Source organism: Tiliqua scincoides, chromosome 2, assembly GCF_035046505.1.
Source record: "Tiliqua scincoides isolate rTilSci1 chromosome 2, rTilSci1.hap2, whole genome shotgun sequence".
In the NCBI taxonomy this organism is placed as follows: Eukaryota; Metazoa; Chordata; class Lepidosauria; order Squamata; family Scincidae; genus Tiliqua; species Tiliqua scincoides.
The window spans coordinates 188,492,048-188,513,279 of NC_089822.1; the positions used below are offsets into that span (position 1 = coordinate 188,492,048).

General features: G+C 42.8%; 1 protein-coding gene across 1 annotated transcript; it reads left to right on the forward strand.

Moving 5' to 3' along the window:
* Positions 1–149: 149 nt before the first annotated feature.
* Positions 150–20,874, forward strand: SLC25A48 (solute carrier family 25 member 48). The gene is made up of 6 exons (XM_066617331.1): positions 150–185; positions 5,623–5,694; positions 7,997–8,249; positions 11,367–11,624; positions 16,181–16,314; positions 20,755–20,874. The coding sequence occupies exons 3-6, from the start codon at positions 8,018–8,020 to the stop codon at positions 20,872–20,874; spliced, it is 744 nt and encodes a 247-aa protein (XP_066473428.1). The 5' UTR covers positions 150–185; positions 5,623–5,694; positions 7,997–8,017.
* Positions 20,875–21,232: the final 358 nt, after the last annotated feature.

Consider the following 21,232-nt stretch of genomic DNA (forward strand, 5'->3'; position numbering starts at 1 on the left):
AGTTTATAAAAGGATCCAGGCCTGTAACCAGGTGTTAAAAGGTATTAAAAGATGTTAAAATGAAGTTAAAAACAGCCAGGACACAGAAGGCTTCAATATATGATTGATTGTTCTTATGCAATCGGCTTTCTTAATTTCTAGGCGCTGCAGCCGTCATTGTGGGGCATCCTCTGGACACAGTAAAGGTAAATAGTTGCTTTTTTAAAAAAAAGTTTTATAAACTTCATGCACAAATGTACAAGATCTAATTTACCACTCCAAAGAATGATGATGCAAAATATTCATCATCTGCAGTGGGTTAAATTTGGTCTGCTTAATAAATGCAATTGGGGGAGGGGGGGAAGCCATGCTGAAATAAGTAGAATTTAAGCATGCAGTTATGTTATTTATGTGCATTTTAAATTTTTCTGGGTTTGATATGTTTTCCAGTGTAACAGGAGAGCTACCAAAGATTTTTGAAGATTAAGAGTAAATGTGATTCTTTCCCAAAATGGCTAATTTAGAATTTGAGCAATGTTTGTTCCCTTACCTTGGAGTTGCATTGCTCATGTCTGGAGAGTTGGTTAGGATTGCGGCCTAATGGCCCAGCTACTGACATAGGATCAGTTTGAACAACTGTTGTCACTTCATGCAAAGAGGAAGGGACAAGTGCATGAAACTCCTCAATGCTCATTTGGTCCACAGTTACTGCCCCCATCTGGTGGTATGCTGTCTGAGTCACACCAAATCATATGGTTGAATATATTAATGTAGGAGTACACTAAAGTAATACACCAATCACATAATTAGGTGCACTTTGGATGTTCCACCCCATGTAACTATGTAGGGATGGTGATGATGGTATATAGGAGGGGCATGGAGGAGCTATGTGCATGGTGGACCAGTCTGTGGCCATCTGAACTGACCCACAGTGAAGAAAGGATACAATGTATTGTAAAACCATAGTTGCCCATTTGGCCCATTAGAAGAAAAATCCACAAATGCTTTATTTAGGACCATCCCAAAGTAACCAAGTAGAGAACTTCAGGCTTTAGAATTCTGCATAACTCTTCATTACCTGCCCTTGAATGTTGTTATAACACTCCCAGACAATCTCCCATGCATTAGCCAGACCCAGATGTGCCATGATCCAAAGACTCCTGCTGCTGCAGCCTTGCTGAAGTGAGGTAGGTCAGAATCTGGTCTGATCTGTGCAAGCTTGGGCAACAGCCTGGGAGAGCTTCAGATGCTGCCTTGAGTTCCATGGAGGAAAGTCAGATATAAATGGAATCTAAATGGCACTTGGTCCCAGTTAGGCTAAGGACTGAGACAAGTCTGTTGAATAGGGATTGCTTTCTGGTCTATCAAGTGCCTTCCGTGTCAATCAAGGCACAGGAAGAGGACCAATTGTAAAAATGGCAATTTACCTGTTCTTGACAGGAAAATGTGTGCCATGCAGGGTGAAGGGAAGCTACAGCAGAAAATGCTGGTGTGGAAGACATGAATAAGTCTTTTTGCATCATTTTGCTAGGCAAGATAGCCCATGTTATTACACTAGAACCTCAGAACTGAGGTTAAGGACTTTTGCTGACCACTATGGGTGGCTCATTATACTATGAGGCCATTATTTGGTTAACATGAACTGAAAATGCCCATGATGCATCAGAGATTTGGATGATGGTTTAGAATGCCATTGCAAACTGCCTTTTGAATTGTTGGCCGTGCATCGAAGGAACCACAGTTCAGTATGTGGGATGTCAGAGGCCAGCCACCCGAGAGTCCCTGACTTACCTGTGGGGGATGGTGGGGCAGCGCCTGACCCCGAGTTGCCCTCCAGGAGTGTGGACGGATCCACACTACTTTCGCCACCCCTGGAGGACCTCCGGGAGATGGCGAGCACTCACCAAGGCAGGGCCTCCAGCCGCAGCCCCAGCAGGGAGGTCGGATGAGGCATGACCTCCCTGATCGCCTCCCACAGCCGACCAAGGCCCTCCCTCAACCAGGGCGGGTGGCAAAAGGAATGGCCACTACTCTTGCTCCTCGCCCACCGCCAGGACAATGGGAAGCCTTGTGGCATCTTGGGACAGCCCATGCCAATGACATTGCCAGCAGGAGATGCCTGAAGCTGGCCCCGTCCTCTGAGCAGTGGAGTGGGCATCCACGGCAGTGGAGCGGGCATCCTGTCCAGCAGGACAGGCAGGACAGAGGGGCAGAAGCGCCCCTGAACTGGCAGGTAGCTGCCTGCCACCCCACTAGACACCAGAGAATATGCAGGAGAATAGGAGGCTGGGGTCCCTTTAAGGACATCTGGCAGGAAGGGGGAGGATTCGGATGGAGCTGACAAGCTCCATAAAGCCAGGGCAGGCCCATGATGACGGGCAGTCTAAGAACAGGTGAGGCAGGTAGAGCAAGGTAAGGCTGCCTGCCTGGGCAGGCTGCCTGCCTGCCTACCCTAAGGACCAAGGCAAGGGATCAGGGTGCATCCAAACCCCCCCCCCCCAGAATAGTCTGAGGCCTTCCCAAGCTTCCCTTACAGACTCCAAACCTACTGAGGGTTACTGGGGAGCCACACCCGCAGAACCCTGTGCCAGCCCAGCAATGTCGAGCAGTACCCTAGACCAGAGGCTCAACATGGGGATACAAAACTGCCAGCACTGGTCAGAAGGAAACCCCCAGAGTTCATGTGGGAATCAACCTTGTCATGGGAGACAATGTGACTCTAGTCTATGTGTCTTATTCATTCTGTGGATGATGAGATGCAGCCTAAGGGGGCAGTGAGAAGAAGGAGACTGAAGGAGACTGATGCGATGGACAATATTATTGCTGTGCATGCTTGGAGGATTCTAAAGAAAAAAGCAGCAAAGTACAGGGTTGGCTTGAATGCTCCCCCTTCCTGCAGTCAGTGTGCCAGAGCACTAATCGTAATTGTGTATTTACAATTTGCTGTGTTGTCTGTGAATTTCTCTGGAAGTGAGCCTTGAAGGAATATGTGCTTTCCAGTTCTGGCAAAGTGACGGCTTTGCTGTCGTTGCTGGTAGTGCGTGCTAAGTACTGACAATAGCCCTTGTGGGAACATTTTTGCTACGTTTTCCACATTTGCCTGAGCACTGCCAAGAAACAAGCAACGCATCTTTCAGAACTTCAAAAGACAACTGTCAGGCTGGCTCCTTCTTTCCCCTTGGATCTGGATGCAGACTGGGAATAGCAACGAGGCAGCTTTGTGACATTTCCAAATCACTGGGAGAGGGGAGAGGTCTTCAATAGTGAACCAAGGATTGGAGTCATAGAGTAATTCAGTATTGACTGCTGGACACGGCAAAGGTGCATCCTGAGGCAGGAGGGGTGAGAATGGCGACAAGTGCTGAATAGCTGAGTGTTTCGAATGAGGATTACGTTCCAGTACATCAGTTCTCTTTGAACCAACAGGGAAGCCATGTAGGCTGTGCTCAGAGTGAGTGCTTTGACTTTTTGCAAAACTTGGAGTCCAGTTTGTCCAGCTGAGGGATCTGCCAGCCTTGATTTCAGTGAAATGAATGGAATTACTATGATGCTGAATGAATAAGAGGGATCTGGAAGGGATATGTTCCAGATATGAGCATAGCTACACTGGATTGTATATGGAAGAGTAATATAGGTCACAGCTTTCACACACAGTAGCCATTGACACGTCAGCCCTGTAATCAAGTTTTTAAGGAATACTTGTTTCTGAAAAGATCTGATATCATTAACCAAGCAGATAATAAAATACAGACTGAAAAGTTTCATGGTGCTAAATTTCATCTGAACTCGTTTTGGGGTGGTTTTTTTTTGACATGGATCTGAAGACAGTGGTTAGCCTTCAAATTCCATAAATCTGTTCTCTTCATATACCACAGCGGGTATCAGCGATGTGTAAGATTTCTCCAGAAATGTCAATGATGGTGATTCTTTTGCAGTCATGTGGCCTAGCTAATTATTGTATCATACAAAGCAGGAGTACACACCTCAAATTGCTGAGTGGTTAGTTCCTTTTGCTCACTGATACTGACATGCTGCTAGTGGAATATACCATGGTTTCTCCTTTCACCAATAGATTGTCAGTCAAAGTGTGTTCCTAATTGTGTTCAAGGACTTTCACGTTATCTATAGAAGAGCCATTTTGCAATATAAATGAAGAGAAAACAATAAGAAGGAGGAACAATAACAGGAAAACTTGCAAGAAGGCAGCTGCTAATTAAAGTCATGGAGGATCTTTGATTACCAAGTCTTCCTTGCAAATAATAAATTTTTAGACAGCTCTTGGCCTCAGGGACAAACAGTACTACATATATTGTACCATGTGGAGCTATCCAGAGACAGTGCTAGGTTACAGGGGCCCTGAGGTATAGTCCTACAATGGGCTTCTGTAGCACTCTCTCTCTCACACACACACACACACACTCCCCCCCCATTCTATCAATGACATGTGAAGTGCTACTACTGTCACTAGTAATGAGGATTCAGGGGCTGGCCTGGTTAGGTGGGACCTTGGCCTGTGCTCAACCTGGTCAAAGCTTGATCCGATCCTCTGACCTGCCACCTACCTGTTGTGTGTGTGTGTGTGTGTGTGTGTGTGTGTGTGTGTGTGTGTGTGTGTGTGATAGCCAGGGAAGGTGTCATTTGGCTCCATGAGTGCAACCCGAGCTAGCCATGTGCATGCAACAAACCAGAAATGAAGTAGTTACTAGGGAAATTATATCTAATAAAATTGTCTCCGTGAAAAACTACATGCAGGGCCCAAACTTATCCAACTGATGCAGGCGCTGCGCAGCCCTGATATAAAGGACCATTCCTTTACATTGAGGCCTCCCTAACTGTCCACCACAAGATGCAGTGCATGTGTTGTTGGCACTGCTGCATCGGCGCTGGAAAGTTGGCTAGCATTGGGACTGCAGAAATGTATTTCCAGCAGCAGCAAAATCTGTGGGGAAAACTGGATTCCACAGTAATAGAGGTGACAGTCTGTAGTTCCTGAAGTGATTGCAAAAGTCCATTTTCACCCACCAGTGGCCCTGTTCAAACTGAAAATACTAAAGACCAAAGTGAACTAAGGAGAATTTTGAAAGCTGAAAAAAAAAGACTGGGAACTGTTGGGCTGGCCTCCACAGAGCCAAGCAACACATTCTGGAAAGTCCATCATTAGTGCTGGTGCTGAACTTTTCTTTCAAAAACAGCAGCTGTGGTATCAGGCCTGCTCAACTGGGATCATAGCAAAGGGAATGGGGCCTTTAAATCTATCCTCTTCCAACCCCCAACCCCCCAATTCACAGTCCAGAAGGACTGTGCCTCCTGAAAGCTGAGAAAACTGAAGGCTGTCAGCACTAGTGATGTGCTGAAGATAACATCTAGTTCTGCCCCAAGACTCCCGCATAAGGTTCAGAATTCTTTATTTTCTGCCTTTTAAATCATGTTAACAATCAAGAATTATCTTAAGGTGGCTTAGATTTGTCTCTGGCAATGCCAAAACTGAAGAGTTGCACAGTTTTTGTTTTCCATGTTGTCTTGTTTTGATTGGACAAAGCAAGAATTGTAGTTCACTAAAAGTGTGCATTGTTTGTTAAACATGAGGTCTGGTTTAATTAGAAGCACACTCTTTCCATGACATTTCATCACTGTATTCTGCAGACTCGTTTGCAAGCTGGACAAGGCTACAGAAGCACATTTAACTGTGTCCTTACTGTGTACAGAAATGAAACTGTAAGTATACTATTTTGCCTGAAACAGGCCAATAAAAATTTAAAAAGAAAAGAAAGATGTAAAATTTGACACTGCAGAAATATGTGTTGGTGAACTAGCCTTCCCAGACAGAGAGGGCAAGTTATATTCAGTTGGATCTAGAGTTCTTTTGAACTCATGATGCTTGTGTAAGGATGGACAGATGGCAAAGACTGTTCTCTCCAAGTAGTAATTTCAAACTAGTAGTAGTAACTTTATTGTCATTGTGCTACAGCACAACGAAATTTATGCACCTTTGAGACAAGCATAAATATGTACTACAATTCCAACAATCACACTCTACACACTCACCCACACAATACAACATGCATCATAATATAAAAATAGTATAACATACCATAATGCCCAGGAGCATGGTAACAACTATATCACCTTATTCGACGTAATTATGGCTGTGGGATAAAAACTGTTCAGGAATCGTATGGTGTGTGCTCTAATAGTTCTGTATCATCTACCCAAAGGCAACAGTTCAAAGAACTTATGAGCCAGATGGAAGGGGTCTCTCAGAGTACTATGTGATTTCTTCAGACAGCGAGATGTATAGATGTCCTCCAAAGCTGGTAGATGAAGGCTGATGATGTGCTGCGCAATCTTAATAATTATCTGCAGAGCTTTTTTGTTCCCTGCAGAGCAATTTCCATCCCACACCAAGATATCATAGGTTAGGACACTCTCAATGGTGCAACGATAGTAAGACACAAGCAGCTGCTGTGACAAATTTAACCTCCCAAGCTTCCTCAGAAAACATAACTGCTTTTGTGCCATTTTTATCAACATGCTGGTGTCCATGAGAGGTCCTCTGTGATGTAAATACCTAGGAATTTGAAACTAGCTACCCTCTCCACCTCCTCACCATTTATGTATAATGGTGTGTGTACATCCCTCTTTTTCCAGAAGTCAATTATTAGTTCTTTAGTTTTTTTTTTATGTTAAGTGAGAGATTATTTTCTTTACACCACAATAACAACTCCTGTACCTCCTTCCTATATGAACATGTATGGGGAATAGGGCTGTTTGGAGAGTTCTGATTGAATTTTGATGACCAATTTCAGCAGCATTGCATTTCGTAATATTGAGGGCTGCTTCATGTATGATTTTTTTTTCTCCACCAGTGTACACCAGTACGGGTGTAGATCACACTAGCTTTTATTTTTTCAGGTGTATGTTTATGGGGAAGCTACAATTGGAAGAAGATTCTTGAAAGCCTTTCACTAACACCAGAAGGAAATATCCCTATGATGAAAAATGTGACCCTATTCTACAATATGGGGCTGCCTATTCTGAAGCTATTCCTGGAGTTCCCACCCCCCCCCCCCAGAATGACATAATATCATTAAAATTAGGAAGATTGCTCCAAGATTGCTCTCAATAGTCTTCTGAAATTTCTAGGCCAATTCTTTTGGGTTGGCAGTCCTACTACAAAGGCTTCCCTCTGTCTGCACAGATAAATCATAGCTTTGTCTGTTTCTTTTACTGATATTCACACCATTCTTCCAGAACTAAGAGGTATCTTGAGTTTGTTGAGTCAAAGGAGATACAAAGCCACCTTGAGCATTAATGGGGATTACACTCTTCATTGATTTAACACATTCTAGTTTTGGCTCTATCAAGATTTTATCTGAGCCAGCACTAGATATGGGCACCGACCCCGACTGTCAGAAACATGTGAAGTAGCATTTTAAAAGCAAGCATGTGCCCTTGCATTGCAGTGTGTATTTGAATAACTACAGCTTGTGTCCACTCATCCGGGATTTGTGACCCAGTCATATCCTCCCCCACACCACCGGTGCAGCCACACCAAAAATGGGCATTCTGTATCTTGTGGGGAGGGGGGATGGATTGGGAGGCTTTGGAGGGGAAAGGGGAATTATTTTGTAAGGTTCTGGAGCCTCCTGCTCTGTAAGCCTCCTGCTCCAGTGGGTTTCCTCAGACCTGCGCCAGATCTATAGGTCTGAGAAGAAAGGGAAGGGGAAGCTGCAAAATGAGAGGATAAGATCCAGTGCACATCATTGCCACCAGATTCAACTCTTCCTGTAGTTTCAAACTTGTCATTGCCATCCAGATGTAGCTAGGTACTGGAGAATGGGAAGTATGAAGGAGGACTATGCAAACTTGTGCTCCAGAAGAAGTTATAACCTCATAAAATGCTCTTGCAAGAAGGGACATTGCACCCCACCATGCAAATGCACTTCACAGCAACTTCCTTTGGCTTATTCAGTGGTCCGCAGCTATTTACTTACATCCTGCCTAATGTCATCTGCAGGTTTTGGGATTCTTCAAGGGAATGTCTTTTCCTTTAGTTAGTATTGCTATCTACAACTCAGTCGTTTTTGGCATCTTCAGCAACACCCAAAGGCTCATTAGTGAACATCGATATGGGAACCCAAACCATCCTCCAGCACTTGTGGACTTGGCTTTAGCAAGCATGGCAGCAGGGACTGTCTCAGTAGGAATTGGTGGCCCAGTGGATCTGGTGAAGATACGGCTACAGATGCAGACACAAACTTTTCTTGAAGGTATGAATCCAAAGTTTCCTTGTTATTGTATCAACTATACTTGTGCTTCTAACCTACACCATATTTTATTCTACTTCGGTTTCTCAGTCTGTGGGTTGAGACCCACTAGGTGGGTTGAGAGCCAATTTCAGATGGGTCCCTATTCATTTCAGTGTGTATTTTATTTCTAATATAATTCTAATACATTTCTGTATTAGACTAGATGATACCATGGTATATGACTGCATCTGGGGAAATGTTACAGATCTGTTCTTTTACAAGCTACTGCAAATCTGCTTTTAACAATGATAGTCAATGGGGTTTAATCCGAGATGTGGATAGGATTGTAGACTTTGGGATGTTTGGGGAATTTTTTTTAAAGCAGATCAGCAACTGCTTAGAGGTTAGGAGGGTTCTTCTTTATTTTAAATAAATTTTATTCATCCTTATTGTAAACTCTTAATTTACTGAATTGATGGGATTTTGTTGGATGTGAGTGTTAAAATTTATTTGATGTTTGATGATGCATCAAATACTTGATGATGTCACTTCCAACCATGACGATACTTCCAGGTTAATGACATCACTTCTGGTGGGTCCCAACAGATTGTCATTCTAAAAGGTGGGTCCTGGAGCTAAAACGTTTGAAAACGTTTTCTATTTTATAATGGACAGCAAAATTATTACAATTAAATGTGATTAGCTGAATTCTACGGGCCATGCTGATCCCTAATTGGGGCATCTGGGGAGGTTACTAGTAGAGCACATGCTCTCCATAGAGAAGATTTCAGATTGAGACTGCAGCAGTGATGGACCTGCCGCTGGATGTGCCCCGGGGTAAAGGTCCACAATGCTGCCTGCCCACAGCATGCTGCCCCCCATACTTACCCAGTGCAACAGAGCCTCATACAGTGTTCAGGATGACTCGGAAAGCCTTTGAGGCTTCTTCGTGGTCTTAAACAGTACTTCCAGGAACCCGGAAGTACTACTTAAGATTGTGTCAGAAGCCTCAGACCTCAGAAGTCTTCCCACACGGTCTGGAACGCTGCACAGATGCAGTGCTTGGGCATTTGCCCCCCGCCCTCTTCCAAGCCTGCCACTGGACCTCAGGATAGCCAGATAGGGAAGACTCCTGCCTGAAACCCTGGAGAGCCAGTGCCAGTCAATATACAGTACAAAGCTACATAGACCAATGACTTGGGACAAGGCAATTTCCCATGTACCAGTGCCAAAATTGCCATTTAAACTAGAGATGCTGCCTTTATATACATTCTGAAGAAAATTTGCAAGACTGGTCAAGATGCAAGATGCATTTTGCATTAGAGAGATCTGAAGACCCTACATATGCATACGGCAGGGAATGGAGAATCTTGTCCTTGCACAAGACCCTTCTTCTGACTGTTATGAAAAAACAAGTGGTAATACATGTATATATACCATTTAGAACTCATTTATTATTGCTAATAAGAAAAAGGACCTCATCTGTTTCCATGCATGCATCCCTCTAGTTCAGGGTTTTGGAAAAGTTCCATTTTGGAAAATGGAAAAGAACAGGGTTTTTTGTTCAGCCAGCTTCCATGTGCACAGCTGTGTTATCTGTGCATCAGTGGGAGAATTTGGCAGGCTGGCAGGACAACAATATACTCAGAGTGACATAGAATGACCACCTGTTCCAGAGATGTTACAAACAAGCATCGATTATTTTACAATATTTTCCTGCCTACCTGGGTGAAATTAATTTATTCATTTTTGCTGATATGGAGGTAGTTTGAAAACAAAACATGACATAAAGAATATGACCCCCTAATAAGGAAAATCCACAAACATTCCCTTGTTCTTGGCTGTTCTTGTCATCCATCAGGAAACTATTTTGTCAATTATGAAAACCATTAGGAAGCTCAAATTAGCAACACAGTATATTGCATGAAAGCATATGCTCTTGTACAGCTTCAAGAACTGTTGTCTTTCCACTCTTCATTTGGAGGCTACCTCACACGTTAGGTTTTTAAAATTAGAGAGGAGCAAACTTTCACTTCCAAATTAGAATTCAACTGAAAGCCTCTAGGCCCCAAAGAATATCCTAATCCCCATTATGCAGGGCCTAGAAGCTGCTGAGCCTGTTGGAGACATTCCAGCATGCACGGTGTCCCAGGGATACGCCAATCCACCGCAGCGAGACTCAAGTTGAGTTCCGAGTCCCTGTCTCCTTTGACGTGACTTGTGCACAAGTCTTAATGGGCCCCCTTTGGGACGGGGTCAGAGCCTTTTTGGGACTCCGTTTGACTTGAGTCAGTTTTTTTGATAAATGAATCAAGTACAGCTCCTCAGAAAAAGCAGAGCTGCTGGTGGGGTGTCAGAGTTCTCATTTAACACCCCTCCTGATGTCCCCATCGCACCTATAAACAAAAGCCATGCTGTTCTTTGAGTGCAGCAGTACAGAAAGTGCTAATTTTCCATGTCTCCACTTGTTCCAGAGAAAAACTTCCAATTTCAGAACACGAGTCTATAGGAATCCGGGAAATGCATGTTTAGTGACTCGAGTCTGAATCTTGCAAGTCGCCCATCCCTGCAGTGTCCTTTCTGTTCACCCTACATTGCTATGCAGAGTGCATGGAAGGGATTATCCACACTGGGGTGGATGACTCAGATACCAGCAGCCTCAGAAGATTCTAAGCCATGACACATCATATCTCATGATATCTTTGGGCCTGTTAGTCCAGTGATCCAGAGGCAAGGATGAAAGCTTTAAGGCCCAAGACTAACCCAATGATGTCAGGTATGCCAAGTCCTCAAGCAATTAGGGAAGGCCCCTTTCTGGTTCCATTTCAGACATCTTGTGACCCAAAGTAATCACCTAACTGGGACCAGAATAAATTCCTGGGCTAAAGCCTGCGAGGACTTCTGCAACTCCATGAAATCTTTCATACCAGACATTTCACATAACGAATGTTTTAAACCATGTGTATCATATAGTGACATGACAAGAGAGTTGAGACTGGCCAGGATACCATATTGTATATACATGATTTGGGAAATGCATGTTTGCTGCTGTATGGTGTATGGAGAAGCTCTTAAAACTCTAAAGAATGCTAAAGTGTCTGTCTGTTACTAATATTGTGGGTTTATTTGTTTCTGCAGCCAACCTCAACTTGAAGCACAGAGCAAGTGGCTTTGCAATACAAACTGCCTACAGAGGTCCAATCCACTGCGTGTGTACAATCCTCCGGCAGGAGGGCTTACCAGGACTATATCGAGGTTCTCTAGCAATGATTCTGAGGGACCTTCCTGGGTATTGCCTCTACTTTATCCCATACGCACTTCTCTGTAGATGGATCACTCCAGATGGACACCTTTCTCCTAGTCCCTTTTCGGTGTGGATGGCCGGCGGCATTGCAGGTATGACCATTTCAGAGATGATTAGGGAGACTGCTGTTTAATACATTTGAAATGACTCACCCATCACATTCCTCAGACTTTCTTCTCTGGAGCAGTGGTAGAATTTAAATTTAAAACCTATTAATTGTGCTTGAGTTCTACACATAAGAACTTGCCTTGCCAACTGGCTTGGAAACAATAGTCCAGGTATTTTGAAGGCACCTGAGCCTCCTGTTGCCAGTCAAGAAAGGGCAACACTGGTTTACCTATCTTGTTTGCTCATCCCCGTTACTTTTAATTTCCATTTTAACATATTATGCAATGTGCCAACATATGCACTAGACTGGAAGAGGCCCAGGAGACCGGATATGAGTGTGCACAGTCACTCATATTGATATACAAGTTCCTGTCCTTTCATGGGTTGGAAGACATCAGACTGCCTATAATTCGATATAACCCTCCTTCCCCATCACAAGATCCTCCTCCCCATCACAAAATCCATATCTACAGTGGAGTTGAACTTAATGTTCACAACTTGCATATCACAATTCACACATTTCAAGAGAGAAGGTCCATTCATCAAACAGCTAAACACAAAAGTAAAATGCATTTCTCTGCTTTCCCTCCAAGCATAGGACATTAATAATAGCTCAGGCAGACCTGTGCAAATGCCTGATTTTTAAAATCTGATCTTTAAGAGGTTGCGGGAAACTGGGAACTTTCTGAGGTAGTTTGCAGAGAGGGTACAATTTAGGGAAGCTATGAGAGCACAGAGTGCTGTGCAGTGCTATTTGATCAAGGTCAAGGAAGTTTTGTAATCTGACAGATCAAGTATAGAAAGACTTCTTCTGGACTCTCTCTCTCTCAACTCTTCCCACAGCCTATATGGCAACAGCTCCCTAGCTCTCTACAGTCACATGGGCTGGGGGGGCAGTGCCGGGTTGCTTGATGCTTTGGGGCAAAGCCTGGCACTAGGCACCCTCCTTGCTCTCTGATGGCACCCTGGGCATTTGATAGTTTTAATCTGAACTATGAACAAAAACTATGAACAAAAATTTGATAGTTTTAAACCTGACACCAAGGTGTCAGGATTGATCTGTCCAAGTGGGGTCCTGCGATGGGCTTGGGCTAGTGCCTGACCTGGCTGACCCCATATGCCCTCTCTGAGAAGAGCTTACTGAATATTGAAATTCTGCCTAAATCAGGTTGGCTTTGGTGAAACCAACTCAGGAACTGCCTTGCTCCTTTCTCACAAGATTCAAGCGCTTTACTGAGTAATATCCTATGAGCGACTTCAAGGATTGCACAGATCCCTGGAGTCCTGAGAACAAGGCTTGGTGTCTTCTGCCCAGTGTTTTCTGAGCTGCCATTAGTGTCCATAACTCAGACAAGAAAACAGCTCACATTTCAAGGGAGACCAAATGACAAATGTGAAATTACATTAAAAACTGTTTGACTCAGCCTTACTTAATCTACACTACATCCGATGTACCCACCCACACCTGGCAATTTTTCTCTGCAAGACATCAGCCTTCCCTCAAAGTAGATGTTAATGGGAAGTTTCTTCTTGCCATTAGTGGCCGCCAGGCATGGCTGAATACAGTTTAATTATCCAATTAACAAGACTTTGTTCACATAACTGGATAAAAGGGTTAGTTCCTACTCATTCAAAGAAAACATTATGAGTACAGGAATGATTCTAATATGTGTAAGTGATTTTTTTCTGGTCAATTAATCTGGCATAACAATCACAGCAGAAGATTGTGGGAAGTTTTGAAAATGGGAGTGGAATGTGTGTGGGGGGAAAGGGAGAATCCTCTTATCATGATTTTAATCGTCTTTACTGACATGAAATAAATCTCAGAACATTTTCTAACAGTCCAGTTCTATCCCCCACCATGCTATAGCATGCAGCTGCACCCGCATGCATCTATGGAGCATGTGCTGCATGTTATGGTGGGGAGGGGAGTGACCAGAAAACATTTTCCTTACCCTTTAGTAGACCTTCTGGCTGTCTATGGGTCTCCTTGGACCCATGCCAGCTATGAAGCTGGCATAAGTCTGAGGAGAGGAAGTAGGTGGGGTGGGTTGGAAGATGGGAAATAGGATCCAGCATGTGCTTTGGCCACTGAGATCCGCCCCTTCCAGTTTACTCCCTGTCCTCTGCCCTCCTCCTCCCAACCCTCTCCCAGACCACCCACCACCACCACCACCTTACCTGGGCCAGTGGAGTGTTCAGATGAGTCTGGCATGAGCACAGTTTACAGGCAACTATAGTGAAGCTTTTGCAGAGCTGCCACGGGGTCTACAGCAATGGATCACAAAGTCCAAGAATGAGATCCACTGCACTGGTGTAGTTGTAGTGCAGCCCTGAGGTTAGAGAACAAATGTTCACAGACCTTGAGGAGGCCTCTGTGATGCAGAGGATGCAGAGGATGCAGCGCACGCCCCATTGGCACAGCTGCACCGGCACTGGAAAACTGGATAGGATTGGGCCCTGTATCTGATATAAAGGCAAACAATTTTCAGAGCGAACCATCCCCCACTGAGCCCTAGAAAAGGTTCCAATTTGTAAAAGGACCACAAGAGTATACTGTAATTTACTTCTGAACTTCAGAAACAGCCTGTTTCTCCCCCCCCCCCCGATATTCTGTATGAACCTTATGAAAATGACAGCCCAAGAGTAAGACAAGACATAGCAAGAGAAGATGTAATCTTGTTATGAATAACTTTGGAAATCCATTCTAGTTGACAAACAGTATACAAATATCGTAAAGTGTTAATAAATCACAAATCCGAGACACTTCAATATAAGCCCATTCATCTTTATTTTATGTATTTATGTAATAGATTTATATTGCCTATCTCATCTCATCCAAAAACATTTGAAAGTGGTCTCCAAATCATAAAGCGGTAGACAAATATCTAGGCAAAAGAGTAACCATATTTACACACGGATGTGTAAAATTGATCAGATTGACCAGTAGATGGGGATCAAGTCCAGCATAAACTGATAGCAAACAGGAAGTATCTGCAAATACCCCTTATAATGCATTGCATTGCAATTTGCAGCAAAATACATTTTTTTGATTGGATTCTGGCTGGATCAAAACATTGGCATTGTACATGAAGCCAAATGTGAATAGGCATGAAAGACATTCACAACATACATTCAGCCCTTTAGTTTCAAATATCCCAGAACTCCAACCCTATGGACTAGCTTAGTTTTAGCTAAAGCATCATCCTACAACTGGAGAGCAACTACCTGGATCACCTATTACAAAATCAATTTTCCATAAGTTGTCATGATATATCTGGCACAGCTATCAAATAGACCTTAAGGATGCCATGCAGAATGATCCTTGTGTAATACCGACAAAGACAGCTGCTGCACCAAGGTGTAGGTCTGTTTTATTTATTCATCTGTTTAATTTGGAGCTCCAGACCTGTACCAATGATTAATTGAGTGATTCTTGATGATGTCTGTATATTGGAGCAAATTGTATGCATCCTTTACCTGGCTTATATAGAAACACTGAACGTATCCTATATTTCTACTGCTGCCATGCCATAAGTCAACTACATACAGGCATATGGTATGTGTTTCTTTCCTGCTACTTCGAATGGCTGGTTTTTTATTACTGAGTGACTTGAGTCCAGTACTTTTAGCTGAGATAATAATTTCAGCACATTGGCACTGGTCACATGAAAACAAAGTAGTTACTTTTTAACATGAGCAGATCCTCCAATCTTTCATGACTCTGGCACCATCCCAAATGCACTTCTGTTACAGACTACTGGCCTGTTGAATACACATGCAGATCTATGTGAAAAGCCACCAGATTAGTTATCTGTAAGCATCATGAAGTTCTGTAAGGTGGAAAGCAAAACAGATGATATAATACACACTAGCCTTAATGTCCTTAAATGTCACATTTTATCTGTTTTGAACTGAAGAATCCTTCAAAGTTTAACATTTGGTTTGATGATTTATTAACTTCTAAACCAATCAGAAACTTCCTAAATTCACCTCCCAGACTCCCCTATTAAAAAAAAGTAGAAAAAGGAGAGAAAAATTCCAGTAGGGTGAAATAATATGCTTGGAATGGATGCCACCTGGAGACAAGGAAATTCCTTACAACTGTACAGAATCCTGAAAATTTGGACTAATTCTGTACCACAAGGAACCACATCAAAATGTGTTGGGCCTACAGAGTCTCTGTATATTAAATTCTTTTTTGCACCTATTTGGAATTTGCCTCCTTTCTTCTTTCACAGTTGGTCTGGATGCTCTCCCCCTTTCCCTTCCCATCTGCAAAAGGAAAACATAATGAACCCCCTATATTTTTGTTTGAGGCATGTATCAGAGTTGTTTTTTTTTAAGGAAGTCTTGGTTACATCCATTTAGCATACATGCTCTATGCAATCCATCCAGCATCTGTGCCAAACTATAAAAAAATAAAAAATAAAATTATGTAAATTAAACATCATAAACATTGCTTGCTATGTGCGAGTAAAACAGAAATACAAACTAATGGACAACAACTTTGCCTTGCTTCTCCCCCTTTTTATCCTAGGAGCAATATCTTGGGGAACTGCTACTCCTATGGATGTTGTGAAGTGTCGCCTTCAAGCAGACGGGGTTTTTTTAAACAAATACAGAGGAGTCATTGACTGCATCTCCCAAAGTTACCGCAATGAGGGTTTAAAAGTAAGAACACATAATGTATAGAAGACACTGCTAGTAGGGGTGATGATAGCTACTAGCTTAGCTGGTTTTAAGAGAGGATTACATTATGGAAGTGAGACCTATCAGCTGTATTTGCCATGACAGTGAAACTGACCCACCAAACCACCAGCAAGCAGCGTCACTGCAGCTTCTCAGTGGTGTATTACTGGACTAATGCAACTGAACTGATTTATTTGACCTAACATTCAGTGGGGTAGATTTTTTCATTGTCATATTTCATAATTCATGGAGCTGTTGGGCAAAAACAAACAAAAACAGGGTGAATGCAAAAGTAATGTAAAAAGTAGAAAATCAAAAATAAATTGGAGTCCTAAAGCTAGTTTGGCCCTGGCATCTTTTTATGCCAAGCCAGTGGACAATCCCACCTGATATAAGTAGGGCACAGATCAGTTGCACCGGGTGAGAAGGGTATGTTGCAAGCTGCTCCTGTCATTCACACCATACATTCATCGATTATCTGGTCACATTCAAAGGGCTCTTGTTTTCTCTGCAACAGCAAATTTTGTTTCTGCTCAGAAAATAGTACTTGCACTTGTGCAAATTCAAAGGCACATCTGTAGGATGCTACCGCCTATGCAAAACATGCTATGCCTGGTTCTTTTTTAATTGGCAGCCTGCAGCATACAATCTTGTATGTATTGTGAGCTGTAACTGTTGCAGACTATTTCCTGGGGCACATCAGTCCAAAATAAGCAGACATGAGAGATTCTGGCTTGATTTTTCACCCGTGAGAGTAGTTTTTCTTCAGTGTGGAACAGCAGCATGACTTGGATGTGGGTCTTTGAAAATCAGGAGTGGTTGTCAACTCCTTATTATGAAGCTTATTCATTGATAACTGGTAGACCATTTTAATATCTCATTGAATAGAGCTGGTGAGTTCCTGTGCTGGATATAATTGAGCCTAATTTTGTGATGTGGGAAAGTACACCCATTTGTAATGTGAATATCAATGAACACGTGTGTTCTGGTGATTGAGGGCTGCTGTTTCAACATTTGTCTTAATCATCATCCTACCTTTTATCTCAGCAAATCAGAGTATTATCATAAATATTTCCAGTGCCAGCTTCTCGGTGCCTGCAGCCACTCACAGCTGTTTAAAAGATTTAAAGATCTGCTCCCAGTGGAAAATTGCCATTTTGCCAGTGGACAAATCCTAGGGTAATGCATGAAAGACTGTTTGTCCAAAATAACATGATCATACACATCCAGTATGAATGATCAGTTTTTGTATCTATTTTAAAAATCAGAAAAGCTCTATTTCTCAATGTTGGTTAAACACTCACTCACACACCTCCTATACCACTAGAGTCCCAAATGAAAATGGGTAGGAGAAGAAATACCTCTGGATTTGGATGTTGGGAGACCAGGGTATAAATCCTTCCTCTACCATAAAAATTTTCTTGGGTAGCCCTGGTCAAGTCACTGTCTCTGGCATATCTTACAGCCCAATCATATCCACACTTTCCTGGGAGTAACCCCCATTGACTCGAATGGGATTTACTTCTCAGTAGACATGTACAGGATTGGGCTGTTAATCCACAAGGTTATAATAACAAAAACTATTTACTTTTCTCATCCTGAAATGCTATATGATTAGAAAATAATAATACATGAATTGTTCTCAAGAATTCAAGCCATGACAACGATAGAAAATACTAGATACTTTCAAATATTGGTGTTTTTTAAATGAACACTAGTTATCTTTCACAAATTTAGGGAGGACTGAATAAGTGATTTGCTGGTTAATTGTGCTTCCCATTCTGGTTGTTACAATCAAGTGGTGGGCAACTCTTCCAACCTCCCCAGTTGAACTGAAACCTGCCAAACTGAACAATCTTTAACAATGGAAATCGCTCGGTTAGTTCTGAGTCCATTCAGAACTTATCTTGTTGTCAGTGACATCCTCAGAAGTGAGATGGGGGTCTGAATGCCTACCCCTAACCCTCGTGATCCCCCAAATCCCCTGCTGCTGTTTCTTTGAAGATTGGGGCTGCTGCTATTTCTTGACAACAGGAAGCCTCTGACAAAGAAGCTTTGCCTCTCTCTCTCTCTTCCCTCCACTCTTCCATCCTCATTTTCCCTTCATGATACCTGGTACAGTAGTGCTACAGGGATACTGGGAAATATAGTTTTTTTTTTTTCCAAACTGCCAGCTATTTCAAGTGTAGTTTTTCAAGCATCAGGTATGCATGGAGACAAGGAGAAACAGAGAAAAATGCTTTTTGTTCAGCTGCTGTTGCTCCAGCTGCACTGAGATAAGTAATTGGGAGCTATTCTCTGTGCTGGATTACGAAGAATTGTAGCTATGACTTGGGAGTTGGGCACAGTATCCTGATTTGAAATACTGGGGTATTTCATTTGCAAATGCTCCAAATTTGTATTCCGAACTGGATCTTTATAAAGTTTGACAACATGACTATCAGTAATCTTATATTCTAAAATTGTGACACTTCACTTGTGATCATGAAGCCTCATCTCACCAGCCTAGGAAGAGAGTATGGAAGGAGTCAGAGAAAAATAGTATATGTGTGTGGGGAGGGGGACAATTGTGTATATAGGAGAATGGGGGTTGCATATGTGAGAGACAGGCTGTGTGCAGAGAAATGCAAAATAGAGGGGTTGGCACACAAGAGAGACAGGTGTCATGTAAGAGAGGAGATAGCAAGACAGAGATGGAAGACAAGGTAGATGATAGAAAGAATACGAGCAATGTGGAAGGATACATGTAGATGAGGAAAAAACTGATTGCTTAGGAGCTGCTGAGAAGCTTGCATATGATTCCTGGAATTGAACGGCCAAAACTTTGATGGCAATCTTTAGTTTTGTTTTTAGTCTCACAGATTAGATCAAATGTTTTTTAATCCCTTTGAACTGTTTAAAGACAAAAATGAATGGTCCTATTGCATTCTGACTATAGCTGACTGGAATTTTCCTACAATTAGATTGTTTGTAGTCCACAAATTCTGGTGAAATAGCATTGCAGTAGATGCATACTGTTTTGAGTGTGCATGTGTTCCTCTGTTAGCGCTGTGAGTGAAGAGTTATAGAAATACAATGACCTTTCAGTTGCCGTAAAGCTCTCATTCTGACAGATTTCAAATTCTGTTCCAAAAATATTATCATTCAAATGGGGTTTTTAAATCCACATTAAACATTTGCAGAAAAGCAATTGATAACTCTGTCTGCTATCAATGTAGCAATTGTTGTGCAGAAACTCACAAGTCGCAATTGTTGAGCAGAAACTCACAAGTTCCCCAACTCTCTTAATGGCTTGATATGCAGGCTGGAGTTATAGTGGAGGAGTAAAAATTTCCATCCATATGCTTCCTATGCTTGGAAAGACTCCAGGGCAGCAGAGAATTATGCATATTTTCAATTCATGCCAAGCTATGGCCCTGCACTGGAATTTTTCACCATCTAGCACAATGAGTGAGGGCCCAAGCCCATCCAATTTTCCAGTGCCGGTGCTGCTGTGCCAATAGGTTATGCACTGCTTTCTGTGTTGGGGAGGCAGTCTCAGAGGCCTCCTCAAGATATGGGAACATTTGTTCCCTTACCTCAGGACTGTATTGCGGCTGTATGGTGCTAGAAAGTTGGATAGAGTTGGGCCCTGGAACTTCTAACCTGCAGGACTAAGGGCGCAAACTGAACCAACTTTCCAGCACTGACGCAGCTGTGCCAATGTGGTATTCACTGCATTCTGCATTGAGGAGGCAGTCAAGTAGGTCTCCTCAAAGTAAGGGCATGTTTGTTACCTTACCTTGGGGCTGCATTGCACCCTAGGTCAGTGCTGGAAAGTTGGTTAGGAATGCAACCTAAACTACATTCTGGAGACTGCAGTTGGTGTTGACTGATTCTTCTGGGTAGATTGTTGTAAATCTTCATAAAAGAGACAGTCACCCTTTTACCCTCTTTGTACTCCCTCCACGAAGTGTTATGGCAGTGCAGCTCTACTCTTTTCATACTGTCAGAACATGGAGGTAAAAGAAGCAGAGGTCAGTCAGGGCTGGGCAAAGGCTTGGTGGAGAACCTGGGTGGGTAGAGCAAAGAATGCAAGGAATGCAAGAATGCCTGCAGTTAGTCTACAGCACTGGAGAAATGGTTACACACATACAGAATATTCAGATCATCAGAACTTTTGGGGCTTCAGGTCTCCTGTGAACCTGATGCAAAGTTCTGATGTGCAAAATCAGGTGCTTGGCTAGAAGGTACTAATGCTGATAAATATGAAGCAGTAACTTGTTGCACAGTTTTCTTGTCTTGCTTCCTTTACAGAATTGGGAACTCCCAGCACCTGATTTTTCATTCATAATTTCCCATTCCATCTTGACTTTGACTGGTATTTCTTATACAAAAGGAAAGGCTCAGTTGCTGTTAACACTCCTTTCTTCTTCTGAATAGGTGTTTTTCAGGGGCCTCACAGTGAACATGGTGCGAGGATTCCCAATGTGTGCTGCCATGTTTCTTGGATATGAACTTTCACTCAAAGCTCTCAGAGAACAAGCCGAGACAAACCCCTGATTTTCAGGTCAGCTTCATAGCAAACCTTGCATTTTAACTCTGTGAAACTAGGGGATTCTTACCGTACCAAGTTATGATAATTGCCTAATTCCTTTGAAACCAACAGAACATACTTCCACATGATGACCAGAACCCAACATAGATTAAATCAATTATAATAAATGTAATGGCGCAATCCTAACCAACTTTCCAGCACTAGCATAGCTGTGCCAGTGGGGTAAGTGCTGCATTCTGCAGTTGGGAGGCAGTCATGGAGGCCTCCTCAAGGTATGGCAATGTTTGTTTCCTTACTTTGGAGCTGCATTTTCCTTACCTCAGTGCTGGAAAGTTGGTTAGGATTGCACCCTTAATATGTAAC

What these genes read in the sequence shown, in the direction of transcription:
- SLC25A48 (XM_066617331.1), top strand. Translation starts at nt 8,018, where the DNA reads ATGTCTTTTCCTTTAGTTAGTATTGCTATCTACAACTCAGTCGTTTTT. An exon ending in GACACAAACTTTTCTTGAAG is followed by an intron (nt 8,250 to 11,366) that starts GTATGAATCCAA and finishes TTGTTTCTGCAG; the next exon opens with CCAACCTCAACTTGAAGCAC. An exon ending in GATGGCCGGCGGCATTGCAG is followed by an intron (nt 11,625 to 16,180) that starts GTATGACCATTT and finishes TTTTTATCCTAG; the next exon opens with GAGCAATATCTTGGGGAACT.